This window comes from Uloborus diversus, chromosome 1 (assembly GCF_026930045.1).
Source record: "Uloborus diversus isolate 005 chromosome 1, Udiv.v.3.1, whole genome shotgun sequence".
In the NCBI taxonomy this organism is placed as follows: domain Eukaryota; kingdom Metazoa; phylum Arthropoda; class Arachnida; order Araneae; family Uloboridae; genus Uloborus; species Uloborus diversus.
The window spans coordinates 177,896,671-177,915,075 of NC_072731.1; the positions used below are offsets into that span (position 1 = coordinate 177,896,671).

General features: G+C 32.8%; 1 protein-coding gene across 1 annotated transcript in view; it reads right to left on the reverse strand.

The window, feature by feature from the left end:
• The window catches only part of LOC129233660 (leucine-rich repeat-containing protein let-4-like), a 196,019-nt gene that overhangs the window by 64,825 nt on the left and 112,789 nt on the right, over window positions 1–18,405 (reverse strand). The window contains exon 2 of the mRNA XM_054867639.1: window positions 6,904–7,082. Coding sequence (XP_054723614.1) covers window positions 6,904–6,922 — 19 coding nt within the window. The 5' untranslated portion in view covers window positions 6,923–7,082. The remainder of the gene's footprint in view (window positions 1–6,903; window positions 7,083–18,405) is intronic.

Genomic DNA, 18,405 nt, shown 5'->3' on the forward strand with positions numbered 1-18,405 from the left:
ACGCAGGGTTCTTCGTGCTTAAGGAGGAAATCGAAAGTAATTTCTATTGTAATAGAACAAGGAAAACTTCATGAGTCATATGAAATAAAAAGCTTTCCGGAGCAGTGACACTGCTTTTATTCATTTGTCAGATTTTCATACTCTAAAAACACTTATATATAAAAAAATGGCTGGTTCATTCATGTACCAGTAACTGATGACACAACACGATAGCCAATCTGCTTTTATGATGAGATGGATTTATGAAAATAGTCGTAAAAAGTATTTAAACCTCCTTCATTTCCTTCTATGAAGTCCCTATTCTTAAATAAATACCTAGCATATGCAGACATAGTAAGGATAATATTGCTTTGCATTTGTGACAACTATTCAAGTAAAATCTTTGACTGAAATTCGTGAATTCAGGCAAGGCTTGTGAAACTTGATTTCAAACTAAATATTAAAAACCAAAGATTAATAATTCATGTATCAAGTACCATAATACGAATCTATTTTTATATCTTCTCTGAATTTACAAGAGCTATGAAGCAGTCATGTATTGTTTATGTATTTAATTAAATTTTATATTCCTTAGTAAGCCAAAGCTGCCTCATCGAAGTGTCTTAAGTTGGCTAAGGGCGCTTTTTTTTAATTCAATTTTCTTCACTCTAATCCAGTGTTTTGCAACTGGTGTGTCTGTGGGAGAAGCTTCGGCATGTTCGGATTAAGGCTTTTTCAAGATTGCGTTGTTCCTTCTAATTAAAACCAGCAAAAAGCGTGATTTTCCTTCTTAATTAACAACATTGCCGAAAATGTGTTACCAGTGAACTTTTTAAGGTCAGTTAACCCACCGAAGGAACCTTTGCCGCGGGCGACATCACTACCAGGGGACAGCAAAAAGACAAAGTTGTTCATTTATTTTCAATTTCTTTGATATTAAAAAGGAAGTTGCAAAAATATCATTCATCAAAGATTGCCTGAAAATGGGGTTTTAAAATCTTCGGAAACTTTATGTGAGCCGATAGACAAACCTCCTACTAACATCACCAAAGAGTATCTAAGCTAGTGGTTTTCGAACTGCAATTTCGAAATACTTACTGAGTCGCTAACCTCACCTCCGTCTAATATCACCAAATAACATCTAAAATTGTTCTTTGAACTACTATTTCGAGAAAAGCCGGGGTGTTTCTCTGAACTCCCTGAACCTCGTGCCTTTCCATTCGTTACAAAGATGGTCAATACTATCACGTTTTCGAGATTTCAATTTCGAAAATTTTCCAGGGAAAGACTACCGAACTTTCCCTGTTCCTAACATTTCCTAAAATTAATTAATGTGTGTTTTTAAAGCTACACTTTTGAAAGATTGAGAGGAGTTATTCCTTGAGTCTCCGAACCTCTCTTGTTCTCATCGTTACCAAAGATCGTCTAAAAGTTCGTTTTTAAAGCTACACTATTGCAAAATTGCCACGGGTGCTCCCTTGAACCTATTGCTTATAAGCGGACTACAATTACGTTTTATAAACCTAAATTTAGAAAAGTTTTCGGAGGTGGTGTCCCGAAACTTTTTTTTCTCGTTAACATCACCAAAAATCGTCTAAAATTGAGTTTTTTACTTCTTTTAACACATAGTACAGTAAAATTAGAGAGCGGACCCAAACATAAAAAAAAACTAAAGCAGAGCCAAATTGTTCATTACCCTCCTAATAAGAACAAATAAAAGGTCCCACCCCATTGTGCGTCGGGTTCCGAAATGGAGGGCATTTAAAAATTACTAGTTTGGGTATTTTTTCAGAATTTTTAAAGTGCATTTCAAGTGGGAATATTATGCCTACTAAATTTAAAAGCATTAAATTAAAGGTTTTTACTCCTCAAGAGGGATGGCACACCCCACCAACGCTACAGAGCCCCCTTCTCTTCGTAAAACGAAGTAGGACCCCTAAACCCCCTCCATACATTTCAAGTGGAAATATTATTTCATGCAAAGTGAAAGTTAGAAATCAAGTGTGTCCATCCTCAAAGAGTAATGAGGCACCTCCTCCCAAAGTTACAGCACCCTCTCCCCAAATACAATAATACCCCCCCCCCTTTCCATTTCAAGTACAAGTATTATTTCATGCAAATTTAAAATGCATTAAATCAAGACTGTCCAATCCATCTCACAAGAACAGTTTCTCACCTCCCAAAACAAAATAATGTACTTTAAGAGTACCCCTTCCCCCTCTCTGGTGGGACAATTGATTAAATGGTCAGGAAAAGTACGCTGATTTTTTTTTCTCTCCTCATACTATATTGCTGTTTTGCAGTATTTAAAATTCTTAGTTTACCTCATTACTAGCATGCATGCCTCAAATACGTCATCAGATTGAGATTAACTTTCCGTCAGAACTGAAGTTTTCAAATGATTTCTTCTAAGCTTGTAACAAAAAGTCTTCGTTATTAAGATATTTTTTGGGTATCTAGATCCTCGGCAAAATCGTTATTGTGGAAGCTATGTCTAACACAGTTTGTGCATATGCTTGAGCACTTAAGACCATTTTTAGACATTTCAAACTTTTACTATATCTATATATCCAATGAACTCCTCAAAACAAGTACAAGATATGAGGCACAGAAAGTCTTCTAGAGCAGAAGGCTTGGCTGTTGTAATAGGACGCAGATGATATTTCTGTGGCGTTTCCTCCTTCTTTGTATTCAGCGAAAATGACACTAACTTTCTCATATTTGTAAGTGACATATACACTCCATTGCTGGCATTTTTCCTTGAAGATTGCGGATCATTACCAAAAAAAAAAAAAAAGTGATGGAGAAGGTATCTTCCATCTAGAACATATATGACACCAGCTGTTTGTTTTGTGATGGTGGATGGATCTTTTGTTTCAGGTAGTAACACTTTAACGATACAGGATTTCTTTCCTTATGAAACCAGATTCATCGAATACTTACGGGTGATCAGCGAATAAGTACTGGAAGTTTTCGCAATTTGTTATTATATCCTTACTGCCTAGTGTACTTACCGTTCGGTGTAAAATATGATTTGGGTTTACACATCTTTACAGATAGTAACTACTTTCTTAACAGAAGCTACGACTTAACTGCATAGTTCCTTTACAAAGAAATGCCACTAAATGTTTTTCCTTCAATATCCTTTTATGTTACTACTGCAACGTTAAAGGCATCATCGCAACTCACCTTATTATCAGCGACCGACCAATATGAACGAGCAATACCACTACCAACTTTGGTCAATACCCGTAGAGAGGGAAGTCATTTCTAGTGGCTTTAGAAACGGATTGTGATCTTCAAACCGAGTAACAAAAAGGTGTAAATATTTAGCATTATACTAGTGTATTGCTCATTGCTCCCATCAAAACTTGTTCCATCGTTGAATCACTACAGGTTCTGGACCACCAAAATTTGTCACTGCGTTGGATCGTTGGGTAGCCTGACGTAACACCCTTATCAATTTTCTTTATCGCATAACGTACTCAAAATTCTGAGTCAGATAATGTTGCAAGTATATGTGCGCATATTTAGCATTATTCACATAACCGGCTGCGAAAAAGAGAGGTAGCTTGGTGTTTGAAAACGAGAACTTCCACCAACTTAGAGGGTGCAGAAATGCAACATTGCCCGTCTCACTATTGTCGATTTTGGTTTATCATCACTTACCGTGATGGCAAAAGATTGTGGAAAATTTGAGGTGAATTATTTAAGAAGAAGGAGGGAAATTTCAGTCAATTTGGATTTTTTATTAGGTAGCACAGGGATTTAGTTTCAGATATTACTCCAGCACTCTAAACAGTTAAATAACTCCAGTCACAACTAAATTGATTACTGAGCTCGCTTAGATCATTTTAGGATGAGCCTTCTGACATTACTATATCATTGTGAGGCATTTCGTACTTCGAAAAAGTTTGAAATTCGTAAAATCTTTTCGTGATGCAATCGTTGATTTTAGAATGCAAATAACGCCCCCCCCCCCCCCCCCGAAGCAATGGCACACCCCTCAAGTGTTACGGAGTACCCTTCCAGAATAAAAGCCCTTTAAAAAAAAATAACCCTTGAAAAAAACTGCCTTAAAATTCCAATGACGCAATCTGTGCCCCCCACTCTTACGCACCCCGATTAATTAGCATTTTTGTTAGAGTTTATTACATTACAATTATAGAGTGGTTTCTGCGATTTTTGAGAAACTTTTTTAAGTAATAAAAATCATTTTTTTTACAAAGAGGATTATTTCGCCCTCCCTCCCCCTTTCTCCCCAAACGCGGCACGCAAACTGCTAGGACTTTTTATCCCTTCTTGCGGGTCAGATAAGTAATTTGCAAGAGGTTTAAACTTTTTTTGGATGTTTGAGTTTGGCTATTTTTTGGTCTAATTTTACTGTACTAAGACTGTACTGTACTAAGGAAGAGTATTGTATTCGCAAAAAAAAAAAAAAATCACTTGAAAATTCACCGTAACTTCAATTTTGCTCGCCCCCAAATGAATACTGAGTTTTTTTATTGACCCGACCACACGTGGATATATGCCTAAGAACGTATAGACACCCGAAATATCTATTTTGACGATTCCCTAGTTGATTACAACGAGTTTTCTCGTGACGTCCGTATGTATTTATCCCAAGTCCAAGGCTCCAAGGCACTATTATCATTAAATTATTGTAAAAGGAAGTCATGTGATGCACACATCAGCTCGTTTACAACTATAATTCAGAAAAATGTCGGGGGTAATACCCCCTGACTCCCTATTTTTGCTCAAACCTGCACTTACAACCAATCATATTACTAATTTAAAGGTGCAATTAAACTTTTCGTGTTAGTAACAAAATACATATTAGTAATTTTCAATTAGACACAAAAAAAAATCTTGTTTCTCATTGCGTGGTGCTTAAAATCAAATCCTAATTGTCATTATTTATAAATTCAAAAATAAATTGAATATTATAAATAAAGTACTGGTTAGAAATAAGGGAATCAAGTGACCCTTTCTACATGAAGAAAAATTCCTGAAGTTCTCGGGAGTAAAATTTTGCTTTATGCCAACTGCATTATGCACACATACAGTTTATCTGGACTAACTGGAACCAAAGGCAAGCCGGTTAAACGAAAATTCGAATAATCCCAAGTAATAGGTGTGATAAGGAAGACTTGTTTAAGAAGCAAACATTTATTTTATTACAGCAAAAAAAAAAAAAAAAAAAAAATGCATCATAACCAAATTACATGGGATTGTTTCGCAAACATTTAACATTTGATCAAAATAATTTTTTAAAAAACGATGTTTGGTGGACGTATTATTCACTAATATAATTTTAAAATATTATTTACGTGAAGATAAAAAAAAATTTAAGCTGTTCGGAATGATCTGGATAAACGAGGCCGGAAAATCAAGATCGTACTGTATACATAACGCATACTAGGTTCCAAAAGTATATCCAAACGTGCATTCCAAAGTAGCTTCCAAAAGTATATCCAAATATATCCAAAAGTATTAGAATATATGACATTAGGTTATACATCCCTAATGTAATATATTCTAATCTTGAACATTTATGGCGGACAATTAAACGTTGCTTTAATCACTTTAGATTCTAGTACTTATTACAATGCTAAACTAATATTCGCATGCCAAGTTTTGGCATGAGAACATGTTTACACTTATATTTCAGAATTTATCTTTACCACGTACTCACACTAGGAAAAAAATGTCTACGGTTATTTGAGCTAATTGCCATTTTAGATAAAAAGGATGCAGCAAATAAGGATGTGCAGTTTGCTGATAATAGTCGTGGCTTTCTATTCAGAGAAACATGCTTTGATGCCTACTGCTCGTAGCTGTATGCACACAACCCGCACACATTATACAAATTTATATATTTCTTTTATTTTATGCATTTTTATGCTTTTTAATTTAAAATCATTTATTTTTTGAGAAGCCTTTTCAGGGCTTTTACAAGTGTCACACTCATTAGAAAAAACAATGAAATCTGTATTTTTTTTTTCAATAGTTGATCATGTATTTTTAAAAGCAGATTTAGCCCGATTAAAGAGAACATAAAAAGTAGTTGCTAACTAATTTATGTTATGACAAGGAAGTATAATTATGCCCGAAACAGCAATCTACACTGGAGTAGTTACACTGGAACTATAAATTGGTTCTAAGTATAAGCTGAAGTTATTTCTTGAATTGGAGCAAAAAATTTGAAAACCTTTCAAATAGTTATTAAATAATTACACATGAAAGTTTAAAGCACTAAATTGCAAAAGGGAAAGGAAAGCGTGAAGAAAGAGGAATTGAAGTTGAATCCTGAACTGAATTGGAAGCTTCCCAAAATTACAGCTCGAGGATGAGCAATCGATGTTATTTTTCCTGAAATAAATTTTTGGTAGAGCAATATTCTATTAAGATTCTATTCTTTAAAGAAAGCTCAGTTCATTTAAAGAACTAATAAACAAGTTTCGGAAAAAGAGCGCTATAAACTTGACTGAAGACTGTTTAATTCTTGCATTCAAAGGTAGATAGAAACTTATTTTTTGAGTAACCAATTAAATTCAAAAATGAGTTTGAATAAAATCAGTTTTTACTTCTAATGGAATTCTTTTTATGAATAATTTTATTTTCAAACGTGAAACGGTTAAAAAAAAAACAAAATCATAGCGCATTTTGTTCTAATCACTCATAAACATGGAACTGAATTCTGACATTAAAAACAACGTAAGTTTTATTCTTTGTTTGAAGTTTCTAACATTAAAACCTTCATGCGGAACTTGAATATTTAAATTATAACTAAGAGTACATGAACAGACAAATTTCTGAAAGTTTAATTTGGACTGCTAAAAGCAACAGCTCTGAAATCAGTTCAGTAGTTTGTGAAAACGTTACCCCTACATGAAAAATATTAAAATATTTAGCAACACTTACAATTTCCAAAAAGATGCATTGCTGGACGATAGTTATCGATGATTGATTTTCAAAGTTCGTAACGTTGAGCGCATCACAGTGGTTCTCCACGAAGACAATATAGAGTGCTTTTTTCATAGTTGCATATTGCCGTGTAGATTGATTTAAATGAATTGTATCCTTAATTTCGGCTTTGTCACCTGAAAAGTATTGAAACGTATTGTGCATAACTATTAAATTACATGAGATAAAAATTATAATCATGCACAAAAAATAGATGTAGTTTATGAAAAATTAACATACATAATACACGCTTATTTTTATTAAACAATAAATGAATTCATCTTATTACTTTAATCAACTGAGTGAAATTTATATTTAAGGAAAATATGATGGTAAGAGTAGCACAAAACAACTGTTTAATTTTAAAATCACATATTCAGCATATTATTTTCGTTTAAAAAACACCCTCCACAACTCTAACAATTTTAAATATATTCAATCATCAGAATATACACTGGTAGATAGAATCGGAAAATCTATCTTGTTTTAGGTCTGTTTTAATCAGAACTTAACTCAATTTGGTTTTTTATTAAAATAAAGGTAAATAATTCGAAAAAATCTCCTAAATTTATCATTGATGAAGTCAAACAATTTATTTAATTTTAAAATCTTATAACTTGAATATTCTATCATTACGCTAAGCATGGACAAAATTATAAACGCTAAGATAAATAATCTTGGATTACGGTAAAAAATTTGCTCGAAAGTGTCTATTTAAAGTCATAAAAGGCATCAATGGTGCCATTAATGATCGTTAGTTGCTTTATTTTCCAAAATAAATTATAAACTTTAAAAATATGAACTAAAAGCAAAAACTCGTACTCCTGAAATTTTAAATTTTGGGTGGTCCTCAGGTAAAAGCGGTTTTTTTTTTCGCTGGAAAACAAGGAAAAAATTAACGTCATCATTAGATGCAGCTAATTTCTCTAATTAAAATTTATTTCACATGGTATATTGTAACTTAATACATAAAACTAAAGAAATTATTTTCTGTGCAAAAGTCATTTGAACAAACAGTAAAACAAAAGAACGAAAAATGTTCATCCAAAACTTCAGCGACGGTACTACGGTTTTCGAACTTTGATAATAATTCAGGAGCTCACATCTCAACGCTCATTTCAAGTATTTAACATTCTGCTAGAAGACGCTCTGGTGTTTGACACTGTGCTTAAAAAATTTTTTGATCCTGCTGTTTTATTTCCGAATGACGACCCCTTCTCTTTCCCCCCATAAGGGAATGGATCCTTCATCGTAGTTTTTCCCACCCCTTGAAACATTTAAGTAAAATATAAATTTCGCTTTTGGTGTCTTCAGCATGTCTAACGGAAGTAAAATTTTGACCACTCGTCGTTTTGTACAAGCAAAAGCCAAAATTTCAAACTTGTTTGAGTTTGATGGTAAGAACAGCAAATCATGCCTCACTTAAATAAAAACGTGCATGTAAGAGCCTCAAAAAGTTTTACCTATTAAATCAGACAATTAAAAGGTGTTCTTTGAACAAAAATTATAGCAAAAAGCAGTAAACTGGGAAAATGTGTTTATTTAGAAACTAGCAGTTTGACAGATTTTTTGTAATCAGTTGTATATGTCGTTTAAAATACTTTTTAGAAAAGGAACTAACAATATCTAACAACAAAGCTATTTTTGTTAAATTTTTCGTCAAAAAAAAAAAAAAAACATTTATTGGAAGAACACCTGAAATTTAGGGATTTATGCACACATTTTTTTAATTTCAAATTTACATTTTTATTGTTTGTCTTTTATTTTTAAAAATGAAGTAACTAATGATTACTAAAGGCATAATTGATTCACTTAATGGCTTTAAATGGAGTTCTTTGAACAAAATTTTTCTGTAATCCATAAATGTTTACCTTTGAGTTTCAAACTTTATCCAGGTTTCACGTAATTATAGAAAAATTAGGTTACAAGTTTTTATTAATTAAATTGCTTGTTACTTTCAATTTATGATCTATACTGAATGTACGACTATTTTTTCAATTATTCATCGATATTTCAAAGAAGTAAAACTTAGTTGAGTTGTGGCTAAAATGAAAAAAAAAAATGAGTCTATAATTTTGTCTAGCATAGGAAGGGCAAGTTCCATCCGGTTTAAGATACATTTTTAAAAGTAGTTTCACTAGACAAGCAACTGGCATCTTTGTGCACTTAATAAGCTTTTCTGTTGTTTGAAATGCTCTTTAAATAGTCACTGCGTTTGACGTGTATTATTTTTTTTACGATCAGACACCGAAGTCGTGTGGCCGTCGATCCATATGTTCCGGTTCATAGATTTTTTACTACTACTGTTTACTTTTTTTTCAAAAAAAAAAAAAAACGTTCAATCAAATGACTTAACAATTCCAAACGAATTTAATGCTAAATTATATTTATGACTTCGGTAAGAAAATCCAATTGCGTGATCCGTGAAACGTATCATCCTATACATCAGAAACTATTTGAAGATTTTATCTATTTTCTTGTACTTTTAAGAAGTAATTACATAATGTAAAATCACAAAGGGCAGTAAAACATACAGGCATGTGTGTCGTAGTTACGATGAAAAATGTAACGTTTTAATGGATAAAAAGACATTCGACAAAAAATGGGAGTGTTGTTTGCCCTTGTAATACCGATGCTCATGTCTTAAAACCTTATTGTTACTTCTGCTTAATCTGCTTATTTTGATTGATAAAAGTTCACAGAAAGCTGAACTTGTTGTTCTCTAATTGACACTATATTTCTTAATTTAAAACATTAAAAGAAGGTGCTTTAAACTTGTCTTTTCAAGGAAGTTTTTACGACTTGAGAAAATATAGCGAAGAAACTCTATTACTTTTTTCAAATCTCTTCGGCTGCTTAGACTTGGCAACTGTTTTACGCTATCCTTAATAAGCAGTTAATAAAAGTTACAGTGAATTTCTACAGTAGGGTGGCTAAACTCTTGTATTTTTTTTTCCAAGGTGAATACAAACTACAATGGAGTCGTTTCCGAAATTTTAAAAAGTATTTTTTTTTCTGAAAAAGCATGCTTAAAAACAGGATTTAACCATTCTTAAAATAATTTGCAAAGTTTAATATTTTTAACAGTTTCTTTTTCAGCGGATTCAATTTCCTTTTTTACGTTTCTGCACATGACATCACAAGTGATGAAATGCGATTCACTGGTGTCATTTCCGCAGAGTGCAATATTTAATTCGCTTCTGAATTATCATAACCTAGAAGCGCGGTAGACAGCAAGCGTCAGCATTCAGCGCGCCAGTGGAATAATCGCCAAAGTTCATCACTAGTGACGTCATAAAGATCACGCCTCATTTGAAAAATCGGACATGAAAAAAAATAATTAAAATTAATCGTTTTGAAAATAAAAGATTTTCTTTACTCCATGTTATTTTTGCTGGCTCATTCTATCAACTTCAGCGACTAAAAGTAGTACTTTTGACTGATGGAAATAACCCCATTACTTGCGAAAGCAAAAACAAAAGCTTGTTATGATTTTCAGTTTTTGCAGGACCTCCGACAAACCCCGGTGATCTCTAAGGGACCATAGGAAACAGATTGAGTTTCACTAATATACAATAACGCCAACAAAAGGTAACGAAAATTTACTACCTTTTGCATAGTTCGTTAACTTTTTTGACTAACAATAAGCACTTAAATGTTTAGCCTTTATTTCTGTCAGAATCAGTGATTAACAAAATTTTAAGAATAGTAATTGTTAGAAAAAAAGTTCCTTTTTATCTCCAGAAACATTGTTTAATCGAGTAGCTGTACGCAGCATGGTACTCAATCAAAATAGTGTTTGAATTGGCTTGTCTCATCACGCAAAAAAGAAGAGAACGAAATCCTAATCTTTTTTTAACATTAATATTAAATGCATATCTATAAAATATTTCATAGAATATTTATTTTATTTTACTTACTCGTATTTTTACTATTTTAACTTTTGCAATATTTTTCGCATCTATGGGTTTTGGTGTCACTTTATTTTTTTCAATAAAACAATCTTTGTTTTTAAAGGTTAAAGTAACGATTCAAAGTTTCTCGATGCGTTTGAAATAAAGAGAAAAGAGAATTAACTTGTCAAATGAAATATTCTTCTTGAATCAGTCAAACATCGGAAATAAGGACAAGCACAAAAACAAAAATAGAAAAACATATCATAGGAATCAATAAAATCACAATATCTTGCTTTCTAAAAAAAAAATTAAAAAAATCATTATTTTATTAAAGAGATATTTATTTTTTTTATTCCTTTTATTTTCAAGAGCATGTAAGTAATGAAGAACCATTTTTCAAAAATAATTCCATTTGACAAATGATATTAAAACGGCAGAAAATATTTATTATTTGTCTAAACGGGGGAAATGACTTGAAGATGTGCTTCCTTTTACCAAACTTAAATCACGCTTGATGGAAGTGTGTTTTTGGAAACAATGCATTCTCTTACGTTTAAAAATGAATTTCTAAAAGTTCTAACTAGCGTACTTTGATGTTTATTTGGACATTTAAAGTGGAACTTTTGCTTGCATTTCTTTTCAGTAAACGTTATGATAAAACAACATTTTCTTACCCCAATACAGGTTTTTAAAAAACATAGATTTTTCAAAACTTTTTTTAAATATTTATACTACTAAAAAATCTGGCGTGGGTCCCACAGTACTTCTTTTTACGTCTAGTAAATAATCGATATTTTTAATAATTCGAAATAATGGGTGTCTGCGCTCATGTACGAGCGTTAGAAACATTTCTTCAATGAATATAGCTTTTAGGAGGGAGTGATGACTCATTGGTGAAGCACAGATCCAAAGTCACGTGATAAATTTTAAAGAAAAGCATTGGAAGAAATCAGGGTTCTTTCTCTAGTTTCACGCAAAACGTGTCAATCATTCGTCGTTGTGGATAAATCATGTGACGTATGATCTTTGCCTCAACTTTTGATAAGCAAATGATTGGACTTCCTCGCTTCTTTTTCTAGTTCTTACTCTAAGGTAAACTATGGCAAGCGTAAAAAAAAATTACTTTCGAGTGTAAAAACGTAACTTTTTTTGTTTTTTGAGCGCGTGCGATCTAAAATTGCACAAAACTGTATGAAACGTTTACAAAAATATAAATACGTTATAGTTGTGCTTAGAGTAAGCAAGAAAACACTATATGTAATTACATGCTTGGTTTATCCCCAACTAATGCAGAAAAGTATTTTCAGGTTTCATTTTCAAAATATTGAACATTTTTGCATGACCTTCCACGTTTTTGGGTAGTGCGAGATAAATGCACACATGCAGACGTCACGAGAAAACTCGTGATAATGAAGTCGAGGATTGTCAAAATGAATATTTCTTCCGTCCATGCATTCGCAGGTACATATCAATGAGAAATCGGGTTGGAAAAACTTTTCTATGTGTTTTCTGCTGTGCTGTTTTTTTATTCTACAGCCATCATCAGGTAAACAAGCGCTCCATCTGCACGTGTAGATTAATTCCAGTCAGAAATCTGGCGCAATTTGAGGTATCTTGTCGACCATAGTACGAGATAGCATTTTGAAGAAGAGGGACTGGAACTGACTGTGACAGCTATAGGTTTTTCATCGGCAATGGTGACTCAACAAATGACACTATAGCAAATTCAAAAGCAGAAAATTTATCTAGCTTCCTACGGCTAAACCGGAACAGGTGCCGGTGACCCTCCCACTTTTGCCAGAGGAGATAAAGGAAGGTGCTATAAAAATTTCATGCTTTGTGTTATTTTCATTTTTTAGTAACATTGTTCTGCATCGTGTTTTATAAAACCAATTCAGAGTGTTGGTGTGACATATAAGTTTTTTTTGTGACATGTCTAAGTTTACTTGATATCCTTGCTTAATTTTTTTTTCAGGCATTGGGGCTAAAAGTGACATTTTCCCGAGGCAGGTTGTGGTATTTTACTACCTGCTCCTTAGTGTTTCTTGCTGATTGCTATGATTTAGCTTTCTCAAAAGGGTGATTCTTTTTTTTCTCTTCCGATTATGACAAAACTTATGTGCTTTAGTTTTATTTGATTGTTTTTTTGTTTTTTTTTTTGGCTCAAGAGTTAGACACGTTACATTGATAAGGCATTGATAAGGCATAGTTCAGACTTCAATTTTTATAAAGTTTTTTAAAGAATTAATATTGGTACTATTAATATTTTCAAATTTAGAAGTTTTTTATGTTTTTATGAGGAATAAGTCTAAAAGAAATGAGAACTTTTTTGATTTCTGCTAATTTTTTTGTTTCAGGTGAGAAATCAACATTTTTTTGTTTCGATGAAGCATGATACTACACCATAAATTATGTAAATATTTGAGTACTGTCTTTTATGACCAATTTAAGCAAAGAAAGTAATCGTTCTCAATGAAAAAAATCGTGGATTTAATTCGTTTTTTACACTCACAAATCGCCCTCGCTAGTTTAAAAAACAACCCCTAGCAGGATTGAAAGTTACACAGATCTTTTCTATAAGTCATGTGTTTTATAACAAGTTGATACCTAATATCATTTTTAAATTGAAAACCTTAATAATTGCTTAGTCAAAAAGATCTACGTTTACTTAAATTATGTAAACAAAAAATTTTGACAGTTTATTTTCCATTTTTTTCAACTAGTTCCCTTCCCCCTACCAAAATTACAGAACTTTCTTTCAAATTCTCCTCGAAGGACATTTACAAAAAATACAGAAACGCTGATTCTTTGCATTTTCTATCATGATACTTGAAGCTGCAGGTTTTACAGAAGCGTCGAGTAAAATTTGCGTTATACAATATTAAATTTGCTGCTTTGTGCATGCATTGTTAGAGTTAATTTTAAATAATAGACTGCCAATATACTCGTAATAAGCAATTAAACATCACATTAACTTTATAGCATGCTCAGGATAAATCCGTGATCATTATGATTAGTACCCCCTCATGCCATAAATGTGTTACTAATAGGTTTATGAGTTTGAAGATTCTTTTCTTTTTTTCTAATGATAAAACCAATTCACTGTGCTATACAAATACTACTAGGGGATTATACAGACTACCATTATGAGGGGAGTTATGCTGATTAATGACCCCGCAATTAACGAATCTGCGATTTTAAGTTCGAAAAATTCGTGAAACTGCTCGGTTGTCAATAAAACGCACCAAATCTACCTGGAATAATGCACCTAATGGAGCATAAACGTTAAATTTATTTAAAGAACAATGAAAAGAAGCATAATTTAAAATATTTACCTATGATTTTAAAAGTAATTAATGAATGGATATGTTTCTGCAATCGGTCAATTTTCATTTATAAAGTGCTTGAACTCAATGTGGATCTGTAATATTGTCGACCGTGTAGGGGAGGAGGGTTCATGATCACCATGACCCTCCTATTTTACTACTTTCCTGACTACCACAACTTAGCGACAGAAAATATATTCTTGTACTTTTGTCAACTATAGTTATTACTGCAGTAAAATTATTCTCATTCGAAAAATACTTAAACATAGTCGGAACAAGGTGTACAAATAAAAATGGCGAAGAAGTTTTATAAATAAAATGTTCTTAGAATCTCAAATGAACTTGTTTGTGACATTTTAGAGAATATGTACTGAATACCTAAAGTAAAATATGAATGATGATCTTTTTGAGTAGAGCATGCAAATGCGTTTAGCATTTAAAGGTTTTAAGAATTTCAATTCCATTTAGAGCAAGCATGGCTACTTTAACTTGGAAAAAGAAAATAACTGCAGACATTAGTACCCTTCAGTTTTAGAACTGAAAGTATCTGCAAAGTTATGCGTTATATATCTGGAAGAATTTGAAAGCCTTTTATTTCATAAAAGTGAAATTCAGAACGATAGGAAACGTCTGAAGATGGAGACTTTTTCCTATAAGACAGAGAAGGATTTCTGAATATGATTTTGAGAAAACTTAGATGTATCATTTTTCCTTTTAGCTGAAAAAGAATTCTGCTGTTTTAAAAAAAGTTTCACTTTGAAAACATTATCATTACTGCGAAAGAGTGAGATTTATGTGAAACAGAGCTAAAATGAGTTTTCTCTAAAATTTCAAAATCTCAGGCATACAAAATGTTTTTTGAGTACGTAAGTGCATTCGCTTTATATTTTGAACAACGATAAACGTCCAATAAATAGACATCCTGATTACTCCATCCAGAGACTAATTTTGTCCTTGTTATGTTTTTGTCCCTAACTCATCACTTTGGAAGAGGCAGTGATCAAGCTGGAGACAGACGTCATCTCATTGAAGCTTTCCACACTTCTGAGTACATAACAAAGACTTAGCTTCACTGTCTGGAGAGCATAACCACGCTGTCGGTACATTGTATAGTTCTGATTAAGCTCTGGCGTAAGGGCGGTGACTTACTGCTCTAAATACCCAAACTTTGCTTTCAATTGATGTGTTGAACCCTTAAAGCAGGAATTAGTAAATGGAGGAAGCAAGTCCAATCATTGACTTAACAAAAGCGGAGGAAAAGACGCCATGTCACGTGACTCAACAACGACGAATGGGTGACATGTTTTGCGTGAAACTAGCGAAAGAAACCTGATTTCTTCCTCTGATTTGCTTTAAAATCTATCACGTGACTTGGAAGCTTTGCTTCACGAATGAAAGATATCACTCCCTCCATTTTATTTCTTCTGAATTTATTTTAGCATCTTACAAGGAGAGGTTACGGTCTCGGAAATTCAGATCGGGATGAGATTTGGCAGATTAGTAGTATCCCTTAAGGGTACTCTCAGGGTAAAGTAATAAAGCGCACTAGCCATAAAATTCCGAGAAAACAGCCTTTAAAGATTTACGCGCAACTTATTAACTAGTAGAGATTGTCCGTAACCAAGCGCCCGGCGGTCATGTGGGCAGCGCGCTGGGCTTCCATGCTGTCGATCCGGGTTCAAATCCACTGCGAGTGTTTTTTTTTTTTTTTTGTTCATTTATAAAGTAACTGTTACAGCTTTGTACAATTTGAATTGAAGATAATGCGAAATTTTTAAACACGTAAAGCACTTGAATAGAGAAAATGGAGATAAATTAAATCGATACAAGTTAAAATTTGAATTACAACGGCTACAAAATTACTGTGGAGCTTAATTTATAGATGATTTTTAACAATATAGTTGTTATTTATATACATACACCAGAATGATATTTATCATAAAAACATGGAAAACAAAAACTGTTTTGATATCTCGCACAATTTATAAAGGAAGATTGCTTACAGGATCAACTTTTTTGTGAAAGAGTCGTTGGAAAACATACTTCATTTACATTCAGGAAAATTTCTCTTTTGTCAGAATGTTTAGAAGTATACCAGGTATATCGAATCATTTTATCAAAAATTGGCGATGACAGTTGATGGACAATTGATTGTATTTTTATGCAGTCTTCACGGGCATTTATTTCTCTATTATTTTCAACGAGAAACGCGCAATTATGTATATTTTTTACTAAATTCTTTACCTGTCTATAAAAATAGACGTCGCAAGGTTGAACAAGTGGAGTACATTTTGGTGGAATCCCTTTAACTGAAAAGTTGGAGATTTTTCATCATCCTGGAAAATTTGGTCGTATAGTTCAGGTTTTGTTTGTCCTCCCGAAGAGTCGATAATCAATAGAAATTCTTCCTTTCCCACATAAAACTTCAAGCAAACGGTTTAAAAATTCGATGTATAGTCTTGTCGTTACCTTTCCTGATTTCGAAGATGTTAATTTGACATTTTTATATTTTTGTTAGTATTTATCAATTGTTTTTTGAATTCGGGGGCCAAAAATACCAGTTGCTTTTTGTAAAAAAACAAATACAAAGGGCAGAACTTTTCCAGACAGGGTAAAAGAATATTGAGCTGTATATGAATGCATTGCTCTATTCATGTCGTGCCTTTTGACGAAAATAGTTTTACTTCCCTTTCGAGCCAAAGTCCTGTTGTACGCCGACTGATACTGACATCCTGGAAAAAGGAAATGGGAATTAAAATATTTTGTCAAAATCAGGCGCGGATCCAGAGAGAGGGTTGTGGGGGGGGGGGGTCATGACCCATCTTTTAAATGACCAAATAAAGAATAAAATTGCATTTTTGGGACATATTTTGAAAAAAAATTTCCCATTTCGCACAAAAATTACCCTTTTACCCCTCCCTTTCCGAAAATGACCTCCTCCTAAACCAGAAGCTGGATCCGCCCTTGGTCTGAAGATTGTAAAATAAGTTTTTAATTACTTACCAGTTTGGTCAGCATTGATAACATAATCGTTTTTGAAATTCGGTATCAACTTTAGCGTCTGGATTACAAAAGTGTCTGCAGAAGCCAAAGTTTCTTCGATCGTCGCAGTTTCTCTTTTTGAAACAAATTTTGTGACTTTTCGCTGACGAATGGCATGCTTCCTTTTGAAATTTTTTTACCCAACTGTCAGATGTTTTAAATTCAAAATCTGTAAACTGTCGTGCTGCTGCTAAAGCCCACTGTTGCAAGTTCCGAGTAGTAACTTGTTGATAATTCTCTCGAGCTTCTAGAAAACGATCATATGTCCAAGAATTGATTACATCGTATTGATCTAATAGATTTCCTCCATTTTTTATTTCTTTCTCCCATTGCGATAAATATTCATTTTTTTTAAACCTTTTTTTTGTAAGGTTTGTAGATTCCATGAGGGGTGAGCCGTTGCTATGTTCACAACTTTAATTTTGTAATCCAAAGGAAGATGCTCTACCTCTCTTCTTTTTTTCTCTTTTGGTTCGTATTCAGCTGATGAGCTTTGAATTTCGACTTGCTCAAAAGGTTCCTCCTCACAGTTTTCATTTTCATGAGCAAGTTCGTCATCAGTTACAAATATTTTTTTAACCAGCATATCCATAGTACGTTCATAAATTTCATCGCCCATTAACACTGCTTCATGAGAAATTGAACTTGATGATTCTGCTGCAATCAAATGGTTTTCAGTAAGCAAGCTCTCGTAATAAACGACCGCATCTTTTAATCTCTGCTTCAACAATTCCTTGTGCAATGAATTTTGATCCATTTTGCCAACAGATTTTATTTGTTTCAGGATTACTTCAATAACCGACCATTTCGATTCACAATATTTTAAAAACTGAAATCCTTTTTCACGGTATAGAATGTTCCAGTCTAATATACAGTACAGACGATAAATAAATTTAATGATGAAAACAAATATGAACATTGCAAACAATAATAGATGGAAAATAAAGAGTTGAATATTCAATGAAAAATACAGCAGACGATAAATTTACAAATAACAGAATCAAGGAGCAAAACCATTGCTCGTTAAGTACGGTTAGGTTTTTTTTAAATTTGACTACCTGCTTATATGCAATACAACAACATTCTTACTCATCCACAAAGAAACTGATTATGTTTTTATTGCAAAAATCATTTACTTCGTCAAAGTTTATAATATCTAAAAATGTGTAATCACTTGTTTGTGAGAATAGTAAATA